The 26,261-nt window shown below is 43.4% G+C and overlaps 1 protein-coding gene across 2 annotated transcripts in view; it reads right to left on the bottom strand.

Annotated features, from left to right (window-relative positions):
- The window catches only part of grm7 (glutamate metabotropic receptor 7), a 184,445-nt gene that overhangs the window by 13,578 nt on the left and 144,606 nt on the right, over positions 1 to 26,261 (bottom strand). For both annotated transcript variants that reach the window (XM_028575992.1, XM_028575993.1), the window contains exon 8: positions 16,697 to 17,632. In XM_028575992.1, the coding sequence (XP_028431793.1) occupies positions 16,697 to 17,632 (936 nt within the window). The remainder of the gene's footprint in view (positions 1 to 16,696; positions 17,633 to 26,261) is intronic.

Here is a 26,261-nt window from a genome sequence, read left to right on the forward strand (position 1 = left end):
CGAACAATTTTCCAGAAGCACCTTGGTGCCGACCGAAAGTCCTTCTCCATGTCTTCTCCCACACCCGCTGCTTTGCCTCTTTCACGGCAGAGGCTGCAGCCCCTCGGGCCCTTCGGTACCCTGCAACTGCCTCTTGAGTCCTTTGGGATAACATATCCCGGAAAGACTCCTTCTTCAGTCGGATGGCTTCCCTGACCACCGGTGTCCACCACGGTGTTCATGGGTTACCGCCCCTTGAGGCACCTAAGACCCTAAGACCACAGCTCCTCGCCAAAGCATCAGCAAGGGAAACTTTGAACATTGTCCACTCGGGTTCAATGCCCCCAGCCTCCACAGGGATGCATGAAAAGCTCCGCCGGAGGTGTTTAATTTAATCTGGATCAAATTGATACGGATTTGGAAATCTCATGTTTTGCTATCCAGGATCACCTGATCCATCTTACTTTTGTGACAGTTTTTTAAAGGAACATTGGATTGGATCACACAAAAAAACGAAGAGAAATGTCAAAAAATGTGACAAACAAAACCTCAATCTAGGTCAGAATTGATGCTGGAACAAACCACTTATGGTGGAGGTTTTCAGGAGAGGACAGTCTCTGAATGCAGAATAAATAACAAGTGTCACTGAGGATTTATGTCCAGATAACATATGTTTCCTCTGGATATATATATGAGCTCAGGTGTGAAAGCTCTTCCCAGAGGTTTCTCCATGCACATGTGCTCATCTCCATGTTTTCACTCAGATGTGTGGAAGCTGCAGCGGACTGAGTGCAGAGATGATTTATGTGCTGCTGTTGCACAGCTGGGCCCAAACAAGAGGTCATGTTGCTCACATCAGAGATAATATAAAATACAAACTCAGATATCAGGCAGCAGCTGCAGCACAAACACTCTGTGTGTTTGTGTCTGTCTGTCTGTCTGTCTCTGTGTGTGTGTGTGTGTGTGTGTGTGTGTGTGTGTGCGCATGTGTCTGTGTATGTTTCTCTGCTTGTGTGTGTGTGCGTGCGTGTGTGTTAAAACATTACTAAATGAAAAAAACGCCCCGGTTCAACCATAATCGATTATTCGCTGTGAAAAGTTTTCAAAATCTTTCTACCAACTAAATGTAGATGTGTTTTCTGTTTTTCTTTATTTATTACTGTACATGTAAAATATCTATTTTTTTAAAGGCCACTTCACTTTTTAAATAGAGTACTGGAGTAAACGTACTTTACGTTCCAACACCAGACAGGAGGAGACAGTAAATAGGAAGTGATGACAAGCGAGGAGAGAGGAGCGGAGGAGATACAGGGGGAAACACAAACATTAATGCACGCCATAAAATGCACGCGGCATGAAGAAAGAAATGATATTAGCATTGCAAATGTTCTCCTCCTCCCTGCACACTGCCTCCAGTGGATCTACCGTTTCAGATAACAGATAAATCAAGTTGGACGGTGGCGTTTTAAGCCTAAACGACACAAACAAATCTTCGCAGTTTGACCTTGGCGTTCTGCAGACACAGAACATATAGATTAGAAATCATAACTTATAAGAAAAGGTATGAAATAGTATTGAGCACAGTTGAGACCAAAGACTATGGCAATGCGTCGGTCTGCAGCGTTCTGAAAGCAGCCAGTTCACACCAATGAGACAATACGGTGTATCATCTCCATAGAAACAACTCTTTGTACTTCTGTCCGAACATCCAACTTCCAGGCGGTTTGTAGCTAAATATATCATTTGTTGTGTCTAATTATGAATGTGGATAACGTTAGTGAGAGCGATATGCTTGCTGCAGTTACATTTCTAGTGATGAATCGGCAAAAACACGTTTTATTTCTTTGAGTCACGGCTTTGTCCTAGACGCTTCCTCTCTCTAGCTCGCTCCACCGTACGTGCTCAAAGACGCACGTTGGGCCTCTATCAACAGTTTGTGAAATGAAATGGATTATGGATAATTTTATTGTAGCTGACTATAAAATAGGTTTTCTTTATTGGCTGTTGAAACAGGAGACGTCTCTTATGTTCTAAAAGACTCGACTAGCTGAGTCGCAGCGACACCATCAGCTGGTTAGAGTCGAGCTGAGACGGGCCGGCTCAGACCGCTGAAACTTTTGTCTGCAACATTCTTAAACGGTTTCCTCTCATTGCAAATCTTTGGTCTGAACTGGGCTTTACAATAAAAATGGAAAAATATTGATTCTACAATAAAACATTTGTTCGTTAACCACACACTTTTTTACCTAACTAAAACTTTTGTTTTTAGTTTGCTTTTAAAAGAGGATACTGTTGGAACAGACCGTAGTTGGTGTGGTTAAGAAGAGTGTAGGACCAAAATGACTGAAGGCACCAATACCATCAAAGTATTGAGACTTGGTGTTTCTGTATTATATGAAGTCTGAGGGAGGATTTTATGTCTCACCTATACTTTGCACGTGCTCTGTGTCAGCAGGGAGCCTGAACTTAATCCTGAATGACTCTGACATCACATTAACTTCAGAGAATACACACAACAGACCTCTGTTATGTTCGGATATAAAACCCAGCAAACTGCTTTCATCAACATGAGAATGGAGCACAGGCCAGGCGCTAATCCCTCGGCTGCATTTCAAATTACAAAACATGCTTTAGAGTGGGTTTGTGTTTAACGCAGACTTTAAAAAGTTGATTTTCGTGGAGAAAATAAGCTGCAGAAGTTTGGTTTTGAGACTTAAGAAACGCGTGAAGTAACGTTAAAAATGTAGAGCCACTTATCTGTGTGTGGGCGTTTAAAACGTTGGCAGATATTCAAATATCTATCCAATACTTCTATTGCATAGATGGGATGCTTTACTCTTTCAAATCATCCGACAAAAGGAGAAAGACTTCAGATCATACACTGTAAAACCTTTAAAAAATTGTAATCTTCTGGCAGCTCGGGCGCCAAAACCACCGGGAAATAGCTGGAAATAACTTTTTGTAAAAATACAGTTTGTAGCTTCAGTTTTACATGAAATCTTGTGTATTTCTGTGGCTTTTTAATGTTTAATGAAGGATATGTACACCTGTTAAAACTAAGTTTCTCTATTTACTAATTATATCTACTTTAAGAAATGTTTTGCTTCTTTCAATGTTTGCTGCCCTTTTCTTTTGGACAATTTTGGGTTTTATTCTACATTCTGTTTTCTATCTAACTGTCTAACTTCATCATTCTGAAACCACAACACAACAAATATTGAGGATGACTAATTTTCCCTCCTGCCCCCTAAAGAGAGTCCCATAGGAAGGGTTGCCTGTCCAGTCAGAGAGACTCAGGGGAAATGACACAAATTTGGAGTTATTTTAAAAACCCTCCAAGATCTGGGGTTTTGGAGGAAACATTCAGGGATTTGAGACCCAGAAGCTCCGCCCCCTGCTGAGGGCGTTTTCACACTGATAGTTTGCTTTGGTCCGAATCAGTTGCTGAGTTTGTAAACTTGGAGCGATTTCCCCTTGGTTCGGTTTGAGAAAAATCCAAGTGACCAGGCTGAACTGTAGGTGAACCCACCTAAAGGAGACTGAGTCGGTGTTAGTGCACGCTCTGCTTGTGCACGCTGTGCTTGTGCTTGTTCTGCATGTTTTGCTTGTTGTGCTTATTGTGCTAGGGTTAGGGGGTTAGGGTTACATGAATCCGTTCATGTCGCGTAGGGAAAAGTTCAACACAAGTCATATCTTGCAGCAGGCGTGGGACGAGCACGAACGCGACAGTTTCAGGGGATTGCGCCCGCTTGTCGCGTTGCCTGTCAAACTACCCCCTTCCTGCCTGCTCGCCTCTCATTGAAAATGAATTAGTAAGCAATCACTCTGTGTGGATTCTGTCTCGTTCATTACTGTCACTTACTCCTAAATGTTGCACTTGTGCCGCGTGGGAGGATGTTCGTGCCTTTCTGACCTTCCTGCTGTTTGCATTTGTGTTTGTTCCTCAAACTACTGGCCTCTACAACGCAGCAACAGCCTCCTTCACATGCTCCTCTTCTCTCCTCCCTCCCTCCCTCTGTCTCTTTCTAGCTCTTTCCTTCCTTCGTACCTGCATTGCTCTCAACCTTGCTTTCGGCTACAGTCTCTGTTTGCATGTGTACATTATGCGCTTCAGTGTATCCAGGCATGTGTGGTTGCCTGTATACTCTCAGTGTGTGTGTGTGTGTGTGTGTGTGTGTGTGTGTGTGTGTGTGTGTGCAGGGCATACAGATTCTTTCTCTCTCCTTGTTTGTATTCTGCTCGTCTTGCAGCAGGCAGGTAATGACAAGCAGCAAAAGGCCAGCGCTTCACTCTGCTGGCTGCCTGCTGATGTCAAGCCTTTGTAGACACACACACACACACGCACGCATGCACGCACGCACGCACGCACGCACACACGCACGCACACACACACACACACACACACACACACACACAGTTGGAGACTTGTTACTCAGACCTGCTCAAGATTCCCGGCAAACTAAGATAAACAGACTACAAACCGACAGCTTTTGTTTTAGCTTGTTTGTAAAAATTCTCTATTTGCAGAGTAGAGCTGTATTTGCGTAAAACAGCGCGGTGGACTGAGCAGACAGAGCAGATTGAAATATCGCTTTCTACATGTTTATGCCGGTCTACACAGGTGAGTGCATTGATAAGTATTGACTTTTTACTCACAAAGTTTTATTGTAGCCTATTTATAGAAAAGAGACTAGCGTGAGTTCATCTGCCCCAGCGGCTTTGGTAACTCTCTCTGTATCGTTCCCAGTCAGGTGCTGCGTGTTTTAACGCACACACATCTGGGCTCAGCGGTGTGCGTGTTTTAACACACACACATCTGGGCTCAGCTGTGTGTGTGGAGCTCGGTCATCGCTGTACAGAATCCCGGCATGTGAATAGAGATGTAAATACAGGGGGCTGGGTTTTTGCTCTAAATGCTTGAAATGATAAATAACAGAACGCATTTTTTCTCTTTACATTTTGTGAATTCATGATCCTTGAGAAGGTGGTTGCTAATCAGTTATGTGATTTTCTACATAGCAATAGTTTATTTGATGATTTTCAATCAGGAGAAAGAATCATAGCACAGGGTCGGCACAGGTGAAAATTACTAACGACCTTCTAATTGCTGCAGACAAAGGACTTGTCTCCATTCTTGTTTTACTAGATCTTAGTGCTGCATTTGACACTATTGACCATACAATCCTGTTACAGAGATTGGAACACTTAGTTGGCATTAAAGGAATCACACTAATCTGGTTTAAGTCCTACTTCTCTGAGCGATCCCAATTTGTTAACATTAACGATAAACCCTCCAAGCACGCTAAAGTTAGCCATGGCGTTCCTCAAGGCTCAGTGCTTGGACCAATTCTATTTTCCTTATATATGCTTCCTCTAGGTAATATTATTAGGAAACACTCAATTAACTTTCACTGTTGCGCAGACAATACCCAATTATATCTGTCAATTAAGCCAGACGAAAGTGGTCAGTTAGCTAAACTTCAAGCATGTATTAAAGATATAAAATCCTGGATGACCCACAATTTCCTGATGTTAAACTCAAACAAAACAAAGTTATTGTGATGGGACCAACGCACCTCCGAACTTCATTATCTAAAGATATAGCTACTCTGGATGGTATTGCCCTGGCCTCCAGCACTACTGTCAGAAATCTAGGAGTTATTTTTGATCAGGATATATCCTTCAACGCTCACTTAAAACAAACCTCAAGAATAGCCTTTTTCCATCTTCGTAACATTGCCAAAATTAGGAATATCTGTCTCAAAACGATGCTGAAAAACTAGTCCATGCATTCGTTACTTCTAGACTAGACTACTGCAATTCCTTATTATCAGGTTGCTCAAATAAGTCCCTTAAGACTCTCCAGCTGATCCAGAATGCTGAAGCACGTGTTCTGACGAGAACTAAGAGAAGAGATCATATTTCTCCTGTATTGGCTTCTCTGCACTGGCTTTCTGTGAAATCTAGGATCGAATTTAAAATCCTCCTCCTGACCTACAAAGCTCTAAATGGTCAAGCACCATCATATCTAGAAGAGCTCTTAGTACCTTATTGTCCTAGTAGAGCACTACGCTCCCAGAATGCAGAGTTACTTGTGGTACCTAGAGGCTCTAAAAGTAGACTTTGGGCCAGAGCCTTCAGCTATCAGGCTCCGCTCCTGTGGAACCAGCTCCCACTTTGGGTTTGAGGGGCTGACACCATCACCACATTTTAGAGTAAACTGAAAACTCTCCTCTTTGATAAAGTTTATAGTTAGGGAGTGAGGAGTTGCAGCGTCCACCTAACCCGGCCCACCTGCTTCTCTTCGTAGTCATCAGTTTTATTTATTATATAATTAATAATATAGCGAGAGTAGAGGGAGGCAGGCCAGTACAGCCCGATCCGGTTGGGGAGAGTTCTAGCCCGACCAGGCACCTCTCTTTAACCTGCCTCTCTTAGTTATGCTATTATAATTCTAGACTGCCGGGGAAGTTCCTTCCTTCCTATGACACACTGAGCTGCTCTCTCATCTCTACTTGTTTCCTTTTGTATGCATCCTGTCCCAGAAATGCTTGTTACTAACCTAGCTCTGGGGAGTTTACTCCCCGGAGTCCTTATGTTTCTTCTTCGCAGAGCCATGCTCTGCGATTCTCTGCAATTCCCGGCTGCATCCTGCTGCATCCTGCTGCGTCCTGCTGCATCCGCCGCATCCACCCGTGCTCTGCAGCGCCACGTTACATCCTGCAACGCCCTGCTGTGATGTTCATACCCACAGAGTAGTCAGGATCCGCTATAGGAGACTGCACTACTCAGTATGACACAATGTGCCCTGCTCTGACATGAACTTCCACGATGACCTTCGAAGTCACTGTTCCATTATCTCTAATGTGACTATTATTTGCCACTGTTCATCACAACCCCAACCGGCCCTGTCAGACACCGCCTACCAAGAGTCTGGGAATGCCGAGGTTTCTTCCTAAAAGGGAGTTTTTCCTTGCCACTGCTAATGCTTGCTCTTGAGGGAATTACTGTAATTGTTGGGGTTTTGGAATGTATAGAGTGTGGTCTAGACCTACTCTATCTGTAAAGTGTCTTGAGATAACTCTGTTATGATTTGATACTATAAATAAAATTGAATGGAATTATTCTGCGGGCCAGACTAAAAGCTTTGGTGGGCTGGATGTGGCCCACGGGCCGCCAGTTGACGTTGGCTGCAGTAGATTATCCACACGACCCTTTTAATGGCACCCCTTATAGTACTTACTACTAGTGCTGGGTGATATACCAGTTTAAACCGTATATGGGTATTCATTTCCTGTATGATATGAATATATTGCAATACCAGTGCATGGCCACAGAGCATGCTGCAGCAGAGGTTAATCTGAATTGAGAACGGGAGCCCTGTTAACTGCGTACCCTTCTCACTCCTGGTAGTAACTTTATTACACAACAATAACCCACAGCTAACTCTCTTTAACAGGTTAAACACCATAGCACATAACAAATTGTGACATAAACAATTTTTCACACTAATAATTGTACATTTACAAATTTACACTGCGGAACGGCATGCTGGGTAACAATATAGCTGGTAGCATGATAGTCTGTTTAGCTAGGAGAAGATCCGGTCACTGATGACATTAAAGAACAGAGAAGAAAGAGGAGCCTAACGTTAGTCGTCACACTAATGTTACTCAGACCTGCTCAAGACCTGTCACTTCAATCATGCAGCGGAGCCACTTTATGAATGCAGTAGCAATCCACCCATGGTCCCGCTACAGACCGTCGAGAAAGACAGGTTTAGAGCAATAATTAAAACAGTAGATTTAAGATGTCTCGCTGAAATACGTTCGCCAAACTACTAACATTATTCAAACACTGAAGGAGGCTGACAGCAGAGCTACGTTCACTCGCCCACTTTTCAAGATAAAGAGCATTAATAACTGTTTAGTTATGGTTTAGTAATGCTTATTCAGTATTATTATACATTAATCAATTGATAGTTAAGGGGCCTATGTTCTCAACTTTACAATAAGGCTATTAAAGAGCATTAATACCTGTTTATTTATGGTTTGTAATGCTTATTCAGTATTGTTATACATTAATTAAGTGTTAGTTAAGGGGCATATGTTCTCAACTTTACAATAAGGATACCAAAGAGCATTAATAACCATTTAGTTATGGTTTGGTAATGCTTATTAATATTATTATACATTAATCAAGTGACCAGTTATGGTTAAGTAATGATTATACAGCATGGACAATAATTTATATAGGTTGGGCTTTAAGTTAATGGGCCCTATCTTGCACCCACCACAATTGCCTTTGTACACCGACACATGTATGATTCCTATTTTGCACCCGACACACAGCGGACTTTTCCCTCCACAGATGCATGTCGGTAAATTAGGGAATGTATTTGCGCTCCCGGGGGCGGTTCAGCGAAAAGAGGAGGCGTGTGCAGGCGCAAACGTTCCCTGGTGCTATTTTACAGTTTCAGAAAACAATTCCGCCACAGACCAGGAAAAACCTGGTCTAAAGTCCACTGCTAGTCTAAAGTCAGTGGTGCTGGTCTAAAGTCAGTGGTGCTAGTCTAAAGTCAGTGGTGCTAGTCTATGGTGCTAGTCTAAAGTCAGTGGTGCTAGTCTAAAGTCAGTGGTGCTAGTCTAAAGTCAGTGGTGCTAGTCTATGGTGCTAGTCTAAAGTCAGTGGTGCTAGTCTAAAGTCAGTGGTGCTAGTCTAAAGTCAGTGGTGCTAGTCTAAAGTCAGTGGTGCTAGTCTATGGTGCTAGTCTAAAGTCAGTGGTGCTAGTCTAAAGTCAGTGGTGCTAGTCTATAGTCGGTGGTGCTAGTCTAAAGTCAGTGGTGCTAGTCTAAAGTCAGTGGTGCTAGTCTAAAGTCAGTGGTGCTAGTCTATAGTCGGTGGTGCTAGTCTAAAGTCAGTGGTGCTAGTCTAAAGTCAGTGGTGCTAGTCTAAAGTCAGTGGTGCTAGTCTATAGTCGGTGGTGCTAGTCTAAAGTCAGTGGTGCTAGTCTAAAGTCAGTGGTGCTAGTCTAAAGTTAGTAGCGCGTTATTCAGATGCTATTTTAGGGGCGCATGCTTGGCCATAATGTAGCGTGTGCACAATGCGCATACACTTTGCTTCTCTCATCTACACAAACGCAGCAGTTCCCATTTTTGCAAACCATACATAATTACAAGGAAAAATATTACTGAAAATGTGCTTCAGGTGTTTGGATAGATGAGGAGGAACTTTACAGTACAGTCCTCAAAAAGTCCCAGCATTCTTTGTGGCTTGTTGTATTTTACACAACATTTCCATGAATCATGGATGTGTTGAGGACATAAATGAGGAAATATTAGAGGACTCAAGGAGACGTGATGTTGAACTACGGTGGGATTGGACACTTGAGGGTCCGGGAGTGGCGATGCGCGATGCTCTCCTGGTGGAGCGGGTGGACGGAGATGGAGTGGGGGGAGGAGGAAGGGGCACAACAGGTGCAGGTGGTGCGTTTGGAGGCCCACGCTCCATGGCTACAGCAATCCTCTCCAAACTTGAGGAGATGCGCCCGAGAGGAGCAGCAACATCACCACCCGGTCAAGACGGGCATTTATTACTTTGCCGCATCTCAGACAGCTCCCGCTGGTGTGCACCAGGCCAATCCACCGTCATAATAGCAATCCGCCATGGAACAAGTGCGCCTGCTCTTAAAGGGAATGTGAGATGGCGCTCTGATTGGTTTATTGCACGTTACGCCCAAACCACACCTAGCTACTTCAGACCAACCCATTTTAGATTTGCGTCGGGCGCAAGACTCATTTATGCCGCCGGTATCATAGCAACAGCAGCCGAGATCTGCCCACAAAGCTACTTGCATTTCACGTTTGATACTTGCGTTTCAGATCGTTAAAATAGGGCCCAATGTCTACATGAAGACAAAGGAAGAAGCAACCCTCTGCATGGAGACTATGGAGTCTTTTCACTGATCTCACCCTCAACCAAAAGTAAGTCATAATTTGGAGGATGGACAAATATAGTGGACAAAAGTATGTGGACAACCATAACCCATAAATAAACAATAAAAACATTTTTCTCATAATGAGTTGCTGTGAACCTTAAGACATACATGCTATCTTTATCAACCACCTAGTAATACCTTAATTAACATCAACTAAGGGTTAACGGTTATTTCCAGTTTAGGCTTTTTAGTATATTACCTAATGTTGAAATATACACCTTAGTTAACTGTTAATAATAGTTAAGGCTTGTTACTACATTAACTAATGGTAAAATAGACACATTAGTTAACTGTTATTAACAGTTAGTCAAGGCTTAATATTGCATTTACTAATGATATAATAGACACCTTAATTAACTGTTTTAAACAGTTAGTCAAGGCATATTACTGCATTAAGTAATGGTAAAATATACATCTTAGTGTATTCTCTCTCTCTCTCTCCATCTGTGTACATTCACGTCCCATTAATGCATCTTACTAACGTAGCTTCTTCCACAAGTCCTTGTGCTTTCTCACCTCGCAGATTTCCTTGGATTGTGGTGGCACCTGCAGGGTTTTCCCTACCATTACAAGACTGAGCACCAAAGCCATTTTTGGCACCACCTAAAATGAATGTAAAATCAAAACTAACCAAATGATACTCGGAAATACTAAGATCTAAACATTGTAGCTGGACTTCTTTAGCAAGTTTTGTCGTTAAGCTTTTTGAGTGTTATTAATTCATGATCTGCTCTAGCTTTTCCAACGTTTTAGACACAGATATGGTGATAATAACGGTCCAACAGGATATGAAATTGATGCTTTTTGTCTATTGAAAAACATCACATTGTTTTGAAGAAGGATCCCTAAACCCCTTATATGCATAACCCAAGTCTTCGACAAACCCAGGAAAACCCTGGATCATGGTCGCAGCTGCTGCCATGGGCCTGCTTGACCCCCTGTGTTACTTTTATTATTAGTCATAGTGCTATTATCTTTATTGTCACTATAATTGCCACTGCCACATTATACCCACTGCTGTAATTATTAGGAGTCATATTTCTCTCTCTCTGTCCTTCTCTCTCCACCAACCGGTCGAGGCAGATGGCCGCCCACCAAGAGTCAGGTTGTGTCCGAGGTTTCTGCCCATTGAAAGGAAGTTTCTCTCCATTGCAATTGAGAATTGTCGGGTCTCTGCAAAATACAGAGGACCACTGCATGGGTTACAACTGTTGTTTAGTAAATCAGACACCGATGGCGCAGCGCTGTTTTGTGCATGCTTTTTATTTTCATTTCTACTTCCTACCAAAAATGGTCTGTGCTAGTTGGATGAAAAAACATTTCAAAAGGTGGTACAGTGTTGAAAAAAGTTTGAGAACCATTGGTCTAGATCTACTTTATCTGTAAAGGGTCCTTAAGAAATGTGTCTTTATTGCATTTCCTTTTCTTCCAAGTGTTATTTTTTGGATGCTAATGTGATGTAAGCAAAATAAAGATTGTTTTCAATATATATGCTTTTATATATATACATACAGCTTTATCCTAATGATGCAGCCTCTCTCCACCTCGACTTCAGCATCATTTTAGTCTGCAGCTCCAGAAGGACAAAGCCTCGGAGCCACCCGGATAACAATCAGACCTGTCCACATATCTATTCTCTTTAAATCTCTGTCTTCTATTTCCTTTCCATCCCCTCCATTTTCTGCTCCCACTACAGATCTCACTGTGCTCGCCTCTCTTTTCTCCCCAGTCTCCCAATTTACTCTGCAGATCCCTCTGTACTTTCATGCTTTATCTCCAGCTTCCCCACTGATCTCTTATCAACTTCCTGCTTTCTCTGTCGACAGCAAGATCCTCACTATAGTAAAATGAAAAAGAAAAAAAACAACATAAAATAGGCTAAAAAAAACAATTTAAAAAAACCGTCAAACCTCGTAAAAAACACGTTAACAAAAAAACCTTTAAATAAAAGTTGATTTTTCTTTTTTGACTTTTTGTCGACTTTTTAAAAGAAACGTGTTTTCACGAAGTCGAAAGAAACGTCATAAAACCTTGTAAAAAAAAAAGAAGCCGAAAAACCGTCAGAATGTGCGACCTAAACAGCTAAAATCTTTTGTAGGGCCCCAGATTGACGCGCAGCAGCACACACACATGCAGAAGATTACAAATAAATATATTACGGTACAAATCCTCCATCATAATAGCAATGCTCCAAGGTCCAAACGCGCCTGGCTTTTAAAGGGAATGGGAGATGATCTCTGATTGGTTGATTGCATGTTACGCCCAAAACACACCTCTGATTAATGAAGACACTAAGAACAACCCTTTAGAACCATGCACCCGGCGTACGGAGCCTTTTTTACACCGTCAAACTAGCAATAGTGGATTTGGACACGCCCTAAACGCCGTGCGCTTAGATCGTTAAAATAGGGCCCTAAAGATTAAAACTGTGTGTGTGTGTGTGTGTGTGTGTGTGTGTGTGTGTGTGTGCGTGCGCAGGCGGAGCTGAAGGACTTATCTCCGCCTGCACCGACAGGATCCAGGCTTATCAGCTTCTTCTGTGACATGATGCTCTTCACATGGACAGCGTTTCCCTGCGGACACGACACAAGTCCATCCGAGGGCTTTACCCCAGTCCATCTCTGTAATGCAGAGTGCTGAGCAGAGAGGATTAGGCTTTTCTAAAGATCTCAGAGAGCAGAGCTCAGTGTCAGGCCGGACACTCTCACCTGGGCCGGAGGGGAGAAGGGAACAGCAGCTTTAATCTCGGCCTCTGACAGCGCTTACAGCTCTTTCACAAAACTTCAGTCACCCGCAACTTTAGTATTAGAAGGGTATCTGTGCTTAACGGTGTTGGGGAGCTACATCATTTAATTACAAAATAAAGGTAACTTTAATCCGTTACCTTCACCCTGGACTTTACATCTGCACTTACTTACTTATTTCGTATGTATGTAAAATCAAAAATAATGGCAAAAATGTCATCAAATGACGACAAAATGTAAAAAGAAAAAAAAAATGGAACAAGCGACAAAAACTTCAAGAAATTTATTTCATACTCATGTTTAAATTGTTTATTTGTGTTTGCACCATTCACCAAGGCTAATTCCACGTAAGTTTTCTGATTCTGAAAAAAATTGTAATTAAATGACAATGTTCATGATTACATTGTGAGTTACATGTGAATAATTTCTGTAAAAAGCTTGGCTACATGTTGAACAATATTCATTTAGTTGCTTTGCATGTTTTTCATATGCACAATGTTTTATTTTGCCATTTACAGCCACAGCGGTTGAGTACAGTTAGATGCTATTATTCTGATGCTTTCGATTAGTTCTCTTGTTTGAATTTGCCAAGAGAAGGGTTCGAACACAAGCGTGCAATGCAAAGAATGTTTGCCAGCAGACAAAATGTCCAACAGGAAACATCTGCAGCTATGTAAGTTAACTTACAGTAACTATGGGGAGGATAAGTCTGAGGTTATTTGTGAGGTGTCTGCCAGCCAGTTTATGGGTTATGGGTTACAAAGTACTGCTTGCTAGAGAAGTGCTAATATCAAAACGTTACTGACATATAGACACTTTACAAACAGATAACCCCGTCATTGGAACCAAAATATGTCTGAGGTTATTTGCAAAGCTTATGTCAGTGAACTAGCATGTTGCTACTCCCCACAGTAGGCTGCTTCAAACACCCACTATCAACACACAGGACGCTATTATTCTGATGCTTTCGATTAGTTCTCCTACTTGAATTTGCCGACAGTTAAATCACCTCTCTTGCTGTCTGAGAGTCGCCACTATATTGCTATGGATAAAAACATGTTCCAGTACTGGAAGTATAACAAAACATTATATACAAAAATCAGAGAAGGGTTCTAATACAAGCGGATGGAAGTGATTTTAGAAGGAGGACGGTCTCATGAGGAAACAAGGTTGACCAACATATATAGCTAAAATTAGCACAAAAAGTAAGGAAATTTGTGTTTGGTAGATTATTTATCTGTGGTAACAATGGTTTTTGGCAATAAATCTTATACTGTTGGAAAGCCTGTGTAGATCCCTTTCAAATGGTGCCCCATTTGTAAGGAACATGCATTTGTGGGATGAGCATTAGCGCTGAGTATGCCCATGAAAAGTTTGCCAAATCTTCTCTGCCAATGCCAAACAGCTTATTCTGCCATTGACTTGTTTGGTGTTTGGTGGATTGGATGATTGGAGTTTGAACAAACAAGACATATTGGCAATTTAAGAATTTATTCATTTTACAAACAAGAGCCTCAGTAGCGTGTGGATGAACCATACACAGCCACAACAACCTGGCACCACCTCCTCATGCTGGTCACACACTGCTGTGAGATGGCATCCAATTCTTCAACCAGCATTTGTCGCAAGTCAGCCAATGTGGTTGATCCCATTAGTGTTCAATGGGGTTGAGGTTAAGACTGCTGGCAGGCCATTCCATCCTCTCTACTACCACATTCTGGAGGTAGGTAGGTAGGTAATCTTGCTTGTTATGACCTCATAACAAGCAGATTCTAAAACGGCTCATCTGAGCTTTCATTTTCTCAAAGGCAGAGCAGGATACCCAGGGCTCGGTTTACACCTATCGCCATTTCTAGCCACTGGGGGACCATAGACAGGCTGGGGGAACTCATATTAATGTTAAAAAAAACTCAAAGTGAAATTTTCATGCCATGGGACCTTTAAATGTAACAACAAGAAGTTAATTAGAAAACACAAGACTTTCACCCAGGAAACGGGTGTTCATGTCCCGGGAGTACTAGTTAAAGGCTACAACATTTTTTGTCACATACAGCAAACATCTCCTCACTATCTGCTAGCTGCCTGTCCCCTGAACACACTGTAAAAAACATCTCCTCACTATCTGCTAGCTGCCAGTCCACTGAACACACTGTAAAAAACATCTCCTCACTATCTGCTAGCTGCCTGTCCCCTGAACACACTGTAAAAAACATCTCCTCACTATCTGCTAACTGCCTGTCCACTGAACACACTGTAAAAAACATCTCCTCACTATCTGCTAGCTGCCTGTCCCCTGAACACACTGTAAAAAACGCGGTCTCTGTAGACAGCCCAGGCTCCACAAACGGCAACATAAACAAACTGCGCCAACCTGCCCCACCAAACATAACAAACAGTGTTCCAGTATTCCAGCCAATAACCGACAAAAAGGATGTGGGGGTGGGGGTTGGGGGGTTTGTGCGCGAAAGGGAGGGGACGGGATGAGGAGGAGGGAGGGGTGAGCTAGTCTTTGTTTTGTTTGAAAATACTTTGAACGTCTACAAGAAGTGCCGTCACCCAACATCACTTAGAGCACCTTTAAGTGGACCCTTGTTTTAACTGCTTTTTGTTGGCTAAGTGTAACTGTAATGGCAACTGAAAGGACCGTCACCTCACGGTGCTCTGTACCCGGCTCACAGTCACCTTTGCTCGGCTAAATTTAACTGTAACCGTGAATGTACGTTTGGTCGCCTAATTTTGTAGGATATCATACGCATTGTGGTGCACAAGTCTTTGTACGATATTGTACGATATCTTACAAACTTGATCATAAAGCGTTGAAGTAATTAAACAACAAAATATACCAAACTCTAATAAAGAAACATACTGTATAGATCCAGTACAATGTCAAACATCCGTGCAATGACTGACTGTACAGTTTCTGTGGTTTCCTCCTAATAAATTATACAAGAAGAAAATATTATTACAGAAATAAACAAAAGTCAAATAGATCTGTGGGGACACAAAGCAGTTTAACAAGGCTCACATAATCAGTATTTATCCCCGCTGTGCATGATGGAGTTTTGCTAAAGCTTATTAAAAATGTTCCGCAGATTGCTTTCCCACATTTCACAGAGACTCATTTCATTTAGCTGTAGTTTCCACACAGTTGTGATAAGACTTAAAGGTCATGCAATTATGGTAAGAACCTTTAGACTTTCCTAACAAGTCGCCTGCATCCCATTACTCTCCTCACATTATAACTAATTCCAGTTCGAGCCTTTGGGGTTTGGTAAAAATTAGCTAATTGTGCAACTGTGGATCACAGCTGCTGTCCTTTATTAAATCTCCAAACCTTAAATCATCAGGACAGGAAGTAGCTGTTGATAAGAAATATGTTTCTTTGGGTTAGGGTTAAAATCAGTACTATCTAAGCTAAAGATTTATGTAGGTCTAAAAACCATAACAATAAATAATAGCAGTGCATCAAAAAGTGACACCAAGAGTCCCGAACAAGCCCGTCTAAATATAGTCTCATATTACCAGACCTTCCTCCACAGCGCTGCAAATGAAGGTCTGGCTGGTCCACACAGCATTCTGGGATGGGAGAAAAACGTGCTCTTCTTTATTGGCATTTCTTTAAACCAATCACAATTGTCTTGGGCGGTGCTAAGCTCCGGACGGAGCCACGGTGCCTCTGCTAAATAGTCTCAGGAAGGAACTTGTTTTGGTGGAACATGTGGACGTTCAAAAGTAGTTTTAGTCGTGCAACAGAAAACTCTGATTGTACAGATAGTCTAGCTAGCTGTCTGGATTTACCCTGCAGAGATCTGAGGAGCAGTTAACCATAGTCCTCACAAATCCACCAGAGGTTAGGCACCTGACCAAGCGTTGCTTTCTGACGCGATGGGAGTGAGAATGTGTTGGACAACAGGTTAATTATTCTAACTCAGAGACTTGTGAGCACCTCGGCAAATCGTTTGCCCATTCATCTTACCTTTTCCGCAGACTGCGCCGTGCCGAAGAAGATGGGTATAAACGCCAGCCAAACGATGCAGGTGGTGTACATGGTGAACCCGATGGGCTTGGCCTCGTTAAAGTTCTCCGGGACCCCGCGAGTCTTTATGGCGTACACAGTACACGTCACCATCAACAGGATACTGTAACCCAACGAACATATGATCTGCAGATCCGTGATGTCACACTTCAACACGCCTCGAGCCAGATCCGGGTTGAAGGTCTTCTGCTCGTCGTAGTCTACGAGCGTGTTGGGCGGATCCACCACGAACCAGATGAACACGCCCAACAGCTGCACCGAGATCAGACTGGAGGTGATCGCCAGCTGCGAGGTGGGGCTGATCAACCGCGGCGCCGTCACCGACTTCTTGCCCTGCTCGAAGATTCGGTAAATGCGGTTGGTTTTGGTGAGGAGGGCGGCGTAGCTGATGCACATGCCTAAACCCAGGAAAATCCTTCGGAACGAGCACACGCCAACATCCGGCTTAGCGATCATTAGGAATGTAATGATGTAGCATAAAAATATCCCAGTTAGGAGAACGTAGCTCAGCTCGCGGCCAGACGCCCGGACAATCGGCGTGTCGTTGTACCGTACGAACGTAGCCATGACAAAGATGGTAGCGATGATCCCGATCATGGCGAGGAACACGGGGATCACAGCCCAGGGCGAGTGCCATTCCAGCTTGGTGATGGGGATGGGCTGGCAGGCGGTGCGGTTGGTGTCGGGGCGCATGTCATAGGAGCAAAGCTTGCAGGTGAACTCGTCGTGCTGGTACTGGTAGCCGTCGCAGGGCTCGCAATGCCAGCAGCACGGCATGCCTTTCACCACCTTCTTCCTCTCGCCCGTCCTACAGGGAAGGCTGCACACGGAGCTGGGGATGTCCTGCTCGCCGCCAGGCCACTGCATCTCCTCCACCTGGGGAGAGAGAGAGAGAGAGAGAGAGAGAGAGAGAGAGAGAGAGAGAGAGAGAGAGAGAGAGGATCAATGGTTAGATCAGGGGTTCACACATATTGTTAAACCAGAGCACAAACATTGAAAAAATGTCAAAAAATATGTCCCAAAAAGATCCTCAATTTTGTATGTTCACACCTTTGGTTGATTGTCTTGTTGTGTTGATACATGTACTGTATTCTTCTTTGTATTTGTGCTTGGTTATAATGTGTATGTTGTTTTTAAATGTAAAGCACTTTGGGATAACTTGTCATTAAAGACCTTGTACATTTTCATTCCACAATATAACTCCACTAAATGTGACGGAAAACTAACCACAAGATGTTTTATAAATTAGAGAAAACAATACGGAGGAATTTGATTTTGACCATCTTGAAAATGTCAACTTTCTTCACCTTGAACCTTTAGTAAAGGGAGGTGTTCCTATCATCTACTGACTTCTGTGAGTGGATTCTGAAAAAGCAGTGGCGAGATGTCGGAGAACAAAGTGACGCGAAGCAAGCAAGGGTGTAACTTTGGGTTCAACATTGTGGGGGCTGAGATCTCCACTTTTGAGCAACGTCAAACACTTTGTTTTCTACATTCTGGTGAATTTTTCTGCAACAATTTGTGCCTTTCTGCATCAATTTATGGTGCAAATGTCTATTTATGTAAAGTAACGCACTCGCCAGTTTTGATTATTGGGGGGTTATAACCGTCTATGGAAGCAGGGTTCAGTTCCAAAGGTTTAATGACACACACAAGGATATACATATTTTCTAGCAATGCCTACATACAGCAGAGTGTAGTAAGATATAAAAGAGTCAGAATGGGCGGAAGGGTTGTCTCAAGGTTTGTTCACACAGATTGGAAAATGGTGTTGAAATTTAGGACTTTCTGAAGAGATCTTACAAAAATAAATGTGGAGATTTGTCCTCCTGTTGTTAATGTTACATTCCACATTTCTTTTTGTAAGATCTCTTCAGAAAGTCATTCTCATTCATTTTATTTGAATCCTAAATTTCCATCAATTCATTCCCCCTTTTCAAATTGCAACTCAAAACACATGTGTTTAAAAGTGCCTTATCCTCTTGATGTCACTTGCTCTGCCTCTTTATATTGTTGTATTTTTTATTTTTTGTTGTTGCTGCTTTTAAATGTCTTCTGTATCCCTGTACGGTGTCCTTGAGGGCCGAGAAAGGCACCTTTAAATAAAATGTATTATTATTAAATCTGAAACTAAAATCTTTTCTTAGTATGCGAGTACATCTTAGGGTGCTTTCACACCTGTAGTTCGGTGGACTTGGTGCGAATCGGGGGTGAACTGCAGCATTGTTGCATTTTTCATTTAGTTGTGTTTGCACGTCACACAATCGAGACGGTTGCTTGTTTGTTAGACAGAATATCTGAAAGTCGCCGACACAAAAAGCACAGAAATAAATCGACAAAAACGTCAGGAAAAGGGACAAAAATGTTGAAGAAAGTGTCAAAAACATCAGGGGGAAAGTGACAAAAGTGTTTAAAAAGAGGCCTTTATTTAATAGGACAGCCGGAGCACAGAGCCTCTGTACATGAGTCGCACGCTCTACCAGGTGAGCTACCCAAGCTGCCTGTTGATTTAAAATTTTGACCCCAAAAAAAACTGAAAATGGTCAACAGGAGGACAACCCAAGGGTTAAAGAGGGTAAAACTTGAAAGTTGTCAGTGGCGTGTGGAAGAAAGGGCCTGTGGGGGGGTTGTGCTGTCTCCGATTTACAGCGGAGGTTGGATCTGTCAGAGGGCAGCGCTGCTGGGTTCTCGGCTCCTTCCTGAAGCAAAGGGCTCATTGATTCGGCAGCTCAACTGCTGCTAATGTGTAATGAATACTCTATTAGTGCAACGTCGATATGGATAAATTCCACCTGGATCATAGCTCTGCACCCACTGGACATCGTAGTTATCTGGAGTTTCCACTTTTACTCAGCGCTCTGTGGTAACCTCTTGCACTCACGTTTATTTTCTGTGCTCATTTTATCTTAGGATTGGTTCATATCATTTTCCAGACACAGTATACTGTACATACATACTTTTGTTTCAAACTAAATAATTGATAACACACATGGTTTTTGTTTCACATGCATCAACTTTATTTAGTAGACAGCACAAGGTATCTTTTTCTAGCACGCACATTAAGTTATGTTTGTTTTTTATGATCCATTTCTGTGTAAAAGAGCAGCACACACCTCACATAAACCATAGAAATAGAAGACTGTCCAGTTTTTATGGTTGTAGAGCTGACGTCCTCTGTAAACAGCTTAAAGGATTATAGTGGAAGCGAAGTGTTGGCCCGTCACTCTGCAACACTGGATATTTTTTCCCTTTCATTACATTTCATTTTATATTGTTCCTTCATATTGCAAATTTTCCATTTCTTTAGTTGTCTATACTGTTTGGTTCTGTTTCACTTTTGCCCTATTTAGAAGGAAGAAAAGTATACCATGGGTCTGAGAGAAACACATTTTAGATTCCTTTGTATGCCTGGCACATATTTTCAGAGAATTGACAGTAAAGTTGACTTGACTTGAAAACTGGAGGAGTTTCCCACACTGAGAAGTCCATGAGCAAGGCACCGAGGTTTCTCCCGTTTGTAACTTTAATGGGGAAGCAGACGATGGTTTTTCAGTCTTGTATAAAGTACTTGAAAGCAATACTGGATTAAAAGTACAAGTATCTTACCAGAAAATTACAATTTTGCTGACTTTTTTAGGGCTTTATGTTGTCGGAACTGTAACTGAAAAGACTGCAAATATATTTTAGTTTTATTATCATCTTATCTTAATGTGATTCTTATTTTCCAGTGTGGCCTTTAGTGAAACTGAGTTTGACACCCCTGTTCCAGATCGTAACTGCCATCAGCGTCGTTGTTTTTAAGATTTGTATCCGTGGTTATTAGTGAAATGGGCAATGAGCTAAACAATAAAAAGTCTCAGAGAATCAGCTCACGTCCTCCCAACAGTTCCAGGTCTTTCTTGAAACTTTGCCCAGACTTTTGGAAGGCGCTCCAGTGACGGACGCCAGCCAAAAAAAACCCTGTTATTATTGTGTATTGATGTTGATTATTTTGGCAGATAGCTGGTTTCTGTTTAAAGGGTTTGAAATGACTTGGAAGGATTTCAAAATGCTTCTGTGTGACCCGAGGAGATCAATTACGCAGTGCTAAGGACATCCTCAAACAGATTATCTACAAAGGCCAACGTGAATCAGTCTTTGGCGTCAGCTGCTGGGGGCCACGCTGGAGAAAAAGGTAAAGAAATGACAGTGGATGTTATCGCCACCCACTATCAAGCAGACTCTCCGCGGGCTGCTGATAACCTGGGAGAGTTGGGGATGAAAAGCTGCATCGAACTAACAGCCTGAGTCAGCCCAAGGCTGGGATTTGTATTTGGCCACGGCAACAAAAAGGCAAACTCTAATCTTCCTCGCTCCCAAAGGCAGTTGGCCGGCCAACTCTGTGGAGAAGGGAAAGAACAATATCTTCCCTCCTCCATACATCTCCTGTCGCGCATGTTGCACTCTCTTTTACTTCATTTCTTTTCTTCACGTTAAAGTTTAGGACCGCACAAATTGCTGCCTGGACAACCGGTTCTCACCCCCAACTCTAGTGTCCAGAGGAAGCATTTCACTTTGATCACCAGGAGACCGGGGTTCATGTCCCGTTGTTGTCCCGTGTGTCCCTGAAACGTCCATTCTTTGTTGACGGGTTAGGTATAAGGGTCAGCCATCCTGTGTGCCGGGGGTCTGGAAATAATCAGCTGCTCCACTGATCTTCAGCTGGATGAGAGAAGGACTTTTGTTCAGACACGTAGACCTTCTCACCCGGATCTCTCCGCCAGCTCTGACACCTCTTCTAAAGACCCGAGTGAGTTCCTGACCGCTCCAACAGACAGAGTTTCCATTTAAATGACTGAGCCAACATTGCTCCTGGCGTTTTGAATCCCATTTCTACCTCCAGTCTGAAATCCTTCTGGATTTGTGAAGTTGTGAGTCATTCTATGACCAGGCTGACACTGTCAGTTCTGTGTAGTTCAGATTGTTTCTAACGTGACACATTTGAATATGTTTCATATGCTAAATGGAGGAGCATATTGACCTGGCTGTGAGATTTAACAGAAAGTAGAAAGATTAATCAATAGCTGCCGTTGGTTCATCCCTCCATCACTTTAAAGCCCAGTTCAGAGCAAAGACTCACGACGTACGCGTAGGAGCACACACACACCCACACAATCAAAACAGACGTGCGCACACACACACACACACACACACACACACACACACCCACACACACACCCACACACACCTGTGGATCCTGATTAAATTGATTAATTGAAAGGAAAGAGTAAATGAATCCCCTCGGCTCCCCGCTGGGCCCCGTGCACCCGCCTGAGTGACGGGAACCAAATGAAAAGAACACTAATCAGACAAGTATCACCGTGGTGACCGCGTCTCTCATGCTTCAACAAAATAATGTTAACAAGTTTGCATGACAAACACACAGCACGGAAACAATTACACCTCTGAGCATACGTCCCATTTGAATTAGCATTCGGTATGCTCATTAAAAAGTCAGCCAAACACACTGATTAGGATCAACTGCATCATTTCATCAGGGCAACGCCACTCTTAAAGGGCAAGTATGGTACTTTTCAGCCTGGACCCTTTCCTCCCAAGTTTTGTGTCTAAGTAACTGATGGGAACAAGTTCTTCCTGGAACATACTTTACACAAAACTGCTATTTTTTTTAGATTTATGCACGTTAGAAAAGCTCAGTATTATAAACCCTGACAGCTTCCTCTCTCTGAGTGGTTCTGTTCTCGAACTCCGTTCTCTTCAGGAAACAACAACAACCTTCGAGCTACACGCTGAAAATGTCCAGTTTACACTTACACTTACACTTACACACACACACACACACACACACACACACACACACACACACAGGTGGTGCCTGTGGATCCTGATTAACTTGATTAATTGAATGGAAAGAGGAAATTAATCCCTATATGGCCTAAATGGTTGTAACTGATTTGATTGACAGTGAGTTGTAAATACTGTAAATTGTGACTTGACTGTCAGAGTAATGTAATGGAGTAAAAAGTCCAATATTTCTCTCTGAAATGTAGCGGAGTAGAAGTAGAAAGTGGCATGAAAAGAAAAGACTCAAGTAAAGTACAATTAGCTCAACATTTGGACTCAAGTAGAGTACTGGAGTACATGTACTTCGTTCCATTCCAGCGCTGCTCCACAGAGACAGCCATGTGATCTAGCTGATGTGTTCTGTATTCGCCGCCATGCCTCTGCTTCCTCACAACACTAAATTATTCACCTCGATGGCTGCCGTGAGCCAGATGTGGCTGAGCTGGAGCTATTAGGGCTCCCATTATCGCTTCTCTCCCTCTCTCTCACCCTCTCTCGGTCTCTCTCTGTCTGTCTGTCTCTCTCTCTCTCTCTCTGTGTGTCTCTCTCCCCCTCTCTCTCTGTCTCTCTCGGTTTGTCTCTCTCTCTCGGTCTCTTTCTCCCTTGCTCTGTCTCTGTCTTGATACGTTTTGATACGTTTTTCAATCTGTGTTTTTTTATGTCTCTTTGTAGTCAGTTTGTGTCTCTTTTTCACATCATTTTGGACCGTTATCTCCATATCTGGGTCTAAAATGATTTGAAAAAGCTAGAGCAGACAACACAGAAAGACCAAACTTAAAGCTAAAGAAGTCCATCTACAGTCATTAGATCTGAGAAAAGTCTTTTAGTTACATTCACTTGGCTTATATGCTGCACCTAAACCTTACACTAACCTTACTCTAACCTTAGCTAACGAACACGTAGACTCCTTTCTGAGGTAGAGTGAGATGAAGAGGAGCCTTTCTGAGGCGGAGTGAGATGAAGAGGAGCCTTTCTGAGGCAGTGTGAGATGAAGAGGAGCCTGAGGCAGAGTGAGATGAAGAGGAGCCTTTCTGAGGCGGAGAGAGATGAAGAGGAGCCTTTCTGAGGCAGAGAGAGATGAAGAGGAGCCTTTCTGAGGCAGTGTGAGATGAAGAGGAGCCTGAGGCAGAGTGAGATGAAGAGGAGCCTTTCTGAGGCAGTGTGAGATGAAGAGGAGCCTGAGGCAGAGTGAGATGAAGAGGAGCCTTTCTGAGGCGGAGAGAGATGAAGAGGAGCCTTTCTGAGGCAGTGTGAGATGAAGAGGAGTCTGAGGCAGAGTGAGATGAAGAGGAGCCTTTCTGAGGCAGAGAGAGATGAAGAGGAGCCTGTCTGAGGCAGTGTGAGATGAAGAGGAGCCTTTCTGAGGCGGAGAGAGATGAAGAGGAGCCTTTCTGAGGCAGAGAGAGATGAAGAGGAGCCTTTCTGAGGCAGTGTGAGATGAAGAGGAGCCTGAGGCAGAGTGAGATGAAGAGGAGCCTTTCTGAGGCAGTGTGAGATGAAGAGGAGCCTGAGGCAGAGTGAGATGAAGAGGAGCCTTTCTGAGGCAGTGTGAGATGAAGAGGAGCCTTTCTGAGGCGGAGAGAGATGAAGAGGAGCCTTTCTGAGGCAGTGTGAGATGAAGAGGAGCCTGAGGCAGAGTGAGATGAAGAGGAGCCTTTCTGAGGCAGTGTGAGATGAAGAGGAGCCTGAGGCAGAGTGAGATGAAGAGGAGCCTTTCTGAGGCGGAGTGAGATGAAGAGGAGCCTTTCTGAGGCAGTGTGAGATGAAGAGGAGCCTGAGGCAGAGTGAGATGAAGAGGAGCCTTTCTGAGGCGGAGTGAGATGAAGAGGAGCCTTTCTGAGGCAGTGTGAGATGAAGAGGAGCCTGAGGCAGAGTGAGATGAAGAGGAGCCTTTCTGAGGCAGTGTGAGATGAAGGAGAACAGGAGAGTAATCAGCATATTCAGGAGATTAGTAACCTCTGTGTGAACTTGCTGCTGTTAACAGAGTCATTACGTATGGATCAATTATCCTAATGTACCACGCTGACATACATGATCTGTGTGTGTGTGTGTGTGTGTGTGAGATTGTGTGTGTGAGATAGTGGGCCCTATCTTGCACCACCACAATTGCCTTTGTACACCGACGCATGTATGATTCCTATTTTGCACCCGACACAAGCGACTTTTCCCTCCACAGACGCATGTCGGTAAATTAGGGAATGTATTTGCGCTCCCGGGGGCGGTTCAGTGAAAAGAGGAGGCGTGTTCAGGCCCAAACGTTCCCTGGTGCTATTTTACAGTTTCAGAAAACAATTCTGCCACTGACCAGGAAAAACCTGGTCTAAAGTCCACTGCTAGTCTAAAGTCAGTAGCACGTTATTCAGATGCTATTTTAGGGGCGCATGTGTAAGCGGGGGGGTGGGGTGGGGGGGGGGGAGCACGTGGAAGTAAAATATAAAAAATTCCTCCTTAAAAGAATTTAAAAACTAAAACACAACCAACTAAAATCAAGCTAAAAATAGTCCAACAGAACAGGAGTGAGAGACTAGAATGTCCACAGGTCTCCGTTGGCGACCAGCTTCTTTGCCGTTTGGCTCCTCTCCTGGGACATAACCTGTAGAAGAGAACTCTAGGCCAGTCAAAGGTCCTTTAAAAGTGCCTCCGCTTCAAACAATTCAAACACCAAAAACCGGTCTTAGAAAGAGACTTACGCGGAAGGGAGAAGTTTGACCTTCTCCCTCTGTTACCGCTAGTGATCGGTGTTTGAGTTTCTCTGGGTCTCTCCTTCCACTCCTCTCTGTCTGCTTCTCTGTCTGTTCCACTCCATCTGTGGTGCTCTCATTCTCTCCATGTCCTCCTTCATGTTCTCCTGTTGGTCTCTTGTACTTCTTCACTCTCAGTGTCCTCCATCATGTGCTTCTTCGCTCTCAGTGTCCTCCATCTTCTTCATGTTTTTCCTTACTCCTCTCCGTTGCTGTTCTGCCCTTTTTATACCTAAAAACCAGTCAATCCCATCTCTAGGTCCCAGGTGCGAGTCATTAAGTCCTAATTACTAAAATGTTCACTGGCGGAAGTAAAACCAACATTAAAAACACACACCACACATTTCAAAATAAAAGCATGCAATATAAAAGATAAAAACACAGCAAATAGTAAAACCACAGCAAATCCAATAAAAGCATGCTCAAATAAAATCAACTTCCACCCTGTGACACATGCTTAGCCATAATGTAGCGTGTGCATCTACAAGGACGCAGCAGTTCCCATTTTTGCAAACCATACATAATTACAAGGAAAAATATTACTGAAAATGCGCTTCAGGTGTTTGGATCGGTCAGGAGGCACTTTACAGTACAGTCCTAAATGAGGAAATATTAGAGGACTTAAGGAGACGTGATGTTGAACTACGGTGGGATTGGACACTCCGGCGGGATCTGGTCCGGGGCTGGCAATGTGCTCCTGGTGGAGCGGGTGGATGGAGATGGAGTGGGGGGAGGAGGAAAGGGCACAACAGGAGCAGGTGGTGCGTTTGGAGGCCCACGCTCCATGGCTGCAGCAACCTGAGAGGAGCAGCAACATCACCACCCGGTCAAGACGGGCATTTATTATTTTGCCGCATCTCAGACAGCTCCCGCTGGCGTGCACCAGGCCAATCCACCGTCATAATAGCAATCCGCCATGG

Source organism: Perca flavescens, chromosome 4 (assembly GCF_004354835.1).
Source record: "Perca flavescens isolate YP-PL-M2 chromosome 4, PFLA_1.0, whole genome shotgun sequence".
Taxonomy (NCBI): Eukaryota; Metazoa; Chordata; class Actinopteri; order Perciformes; family Percidae; genus Perca; species Perca flavescens.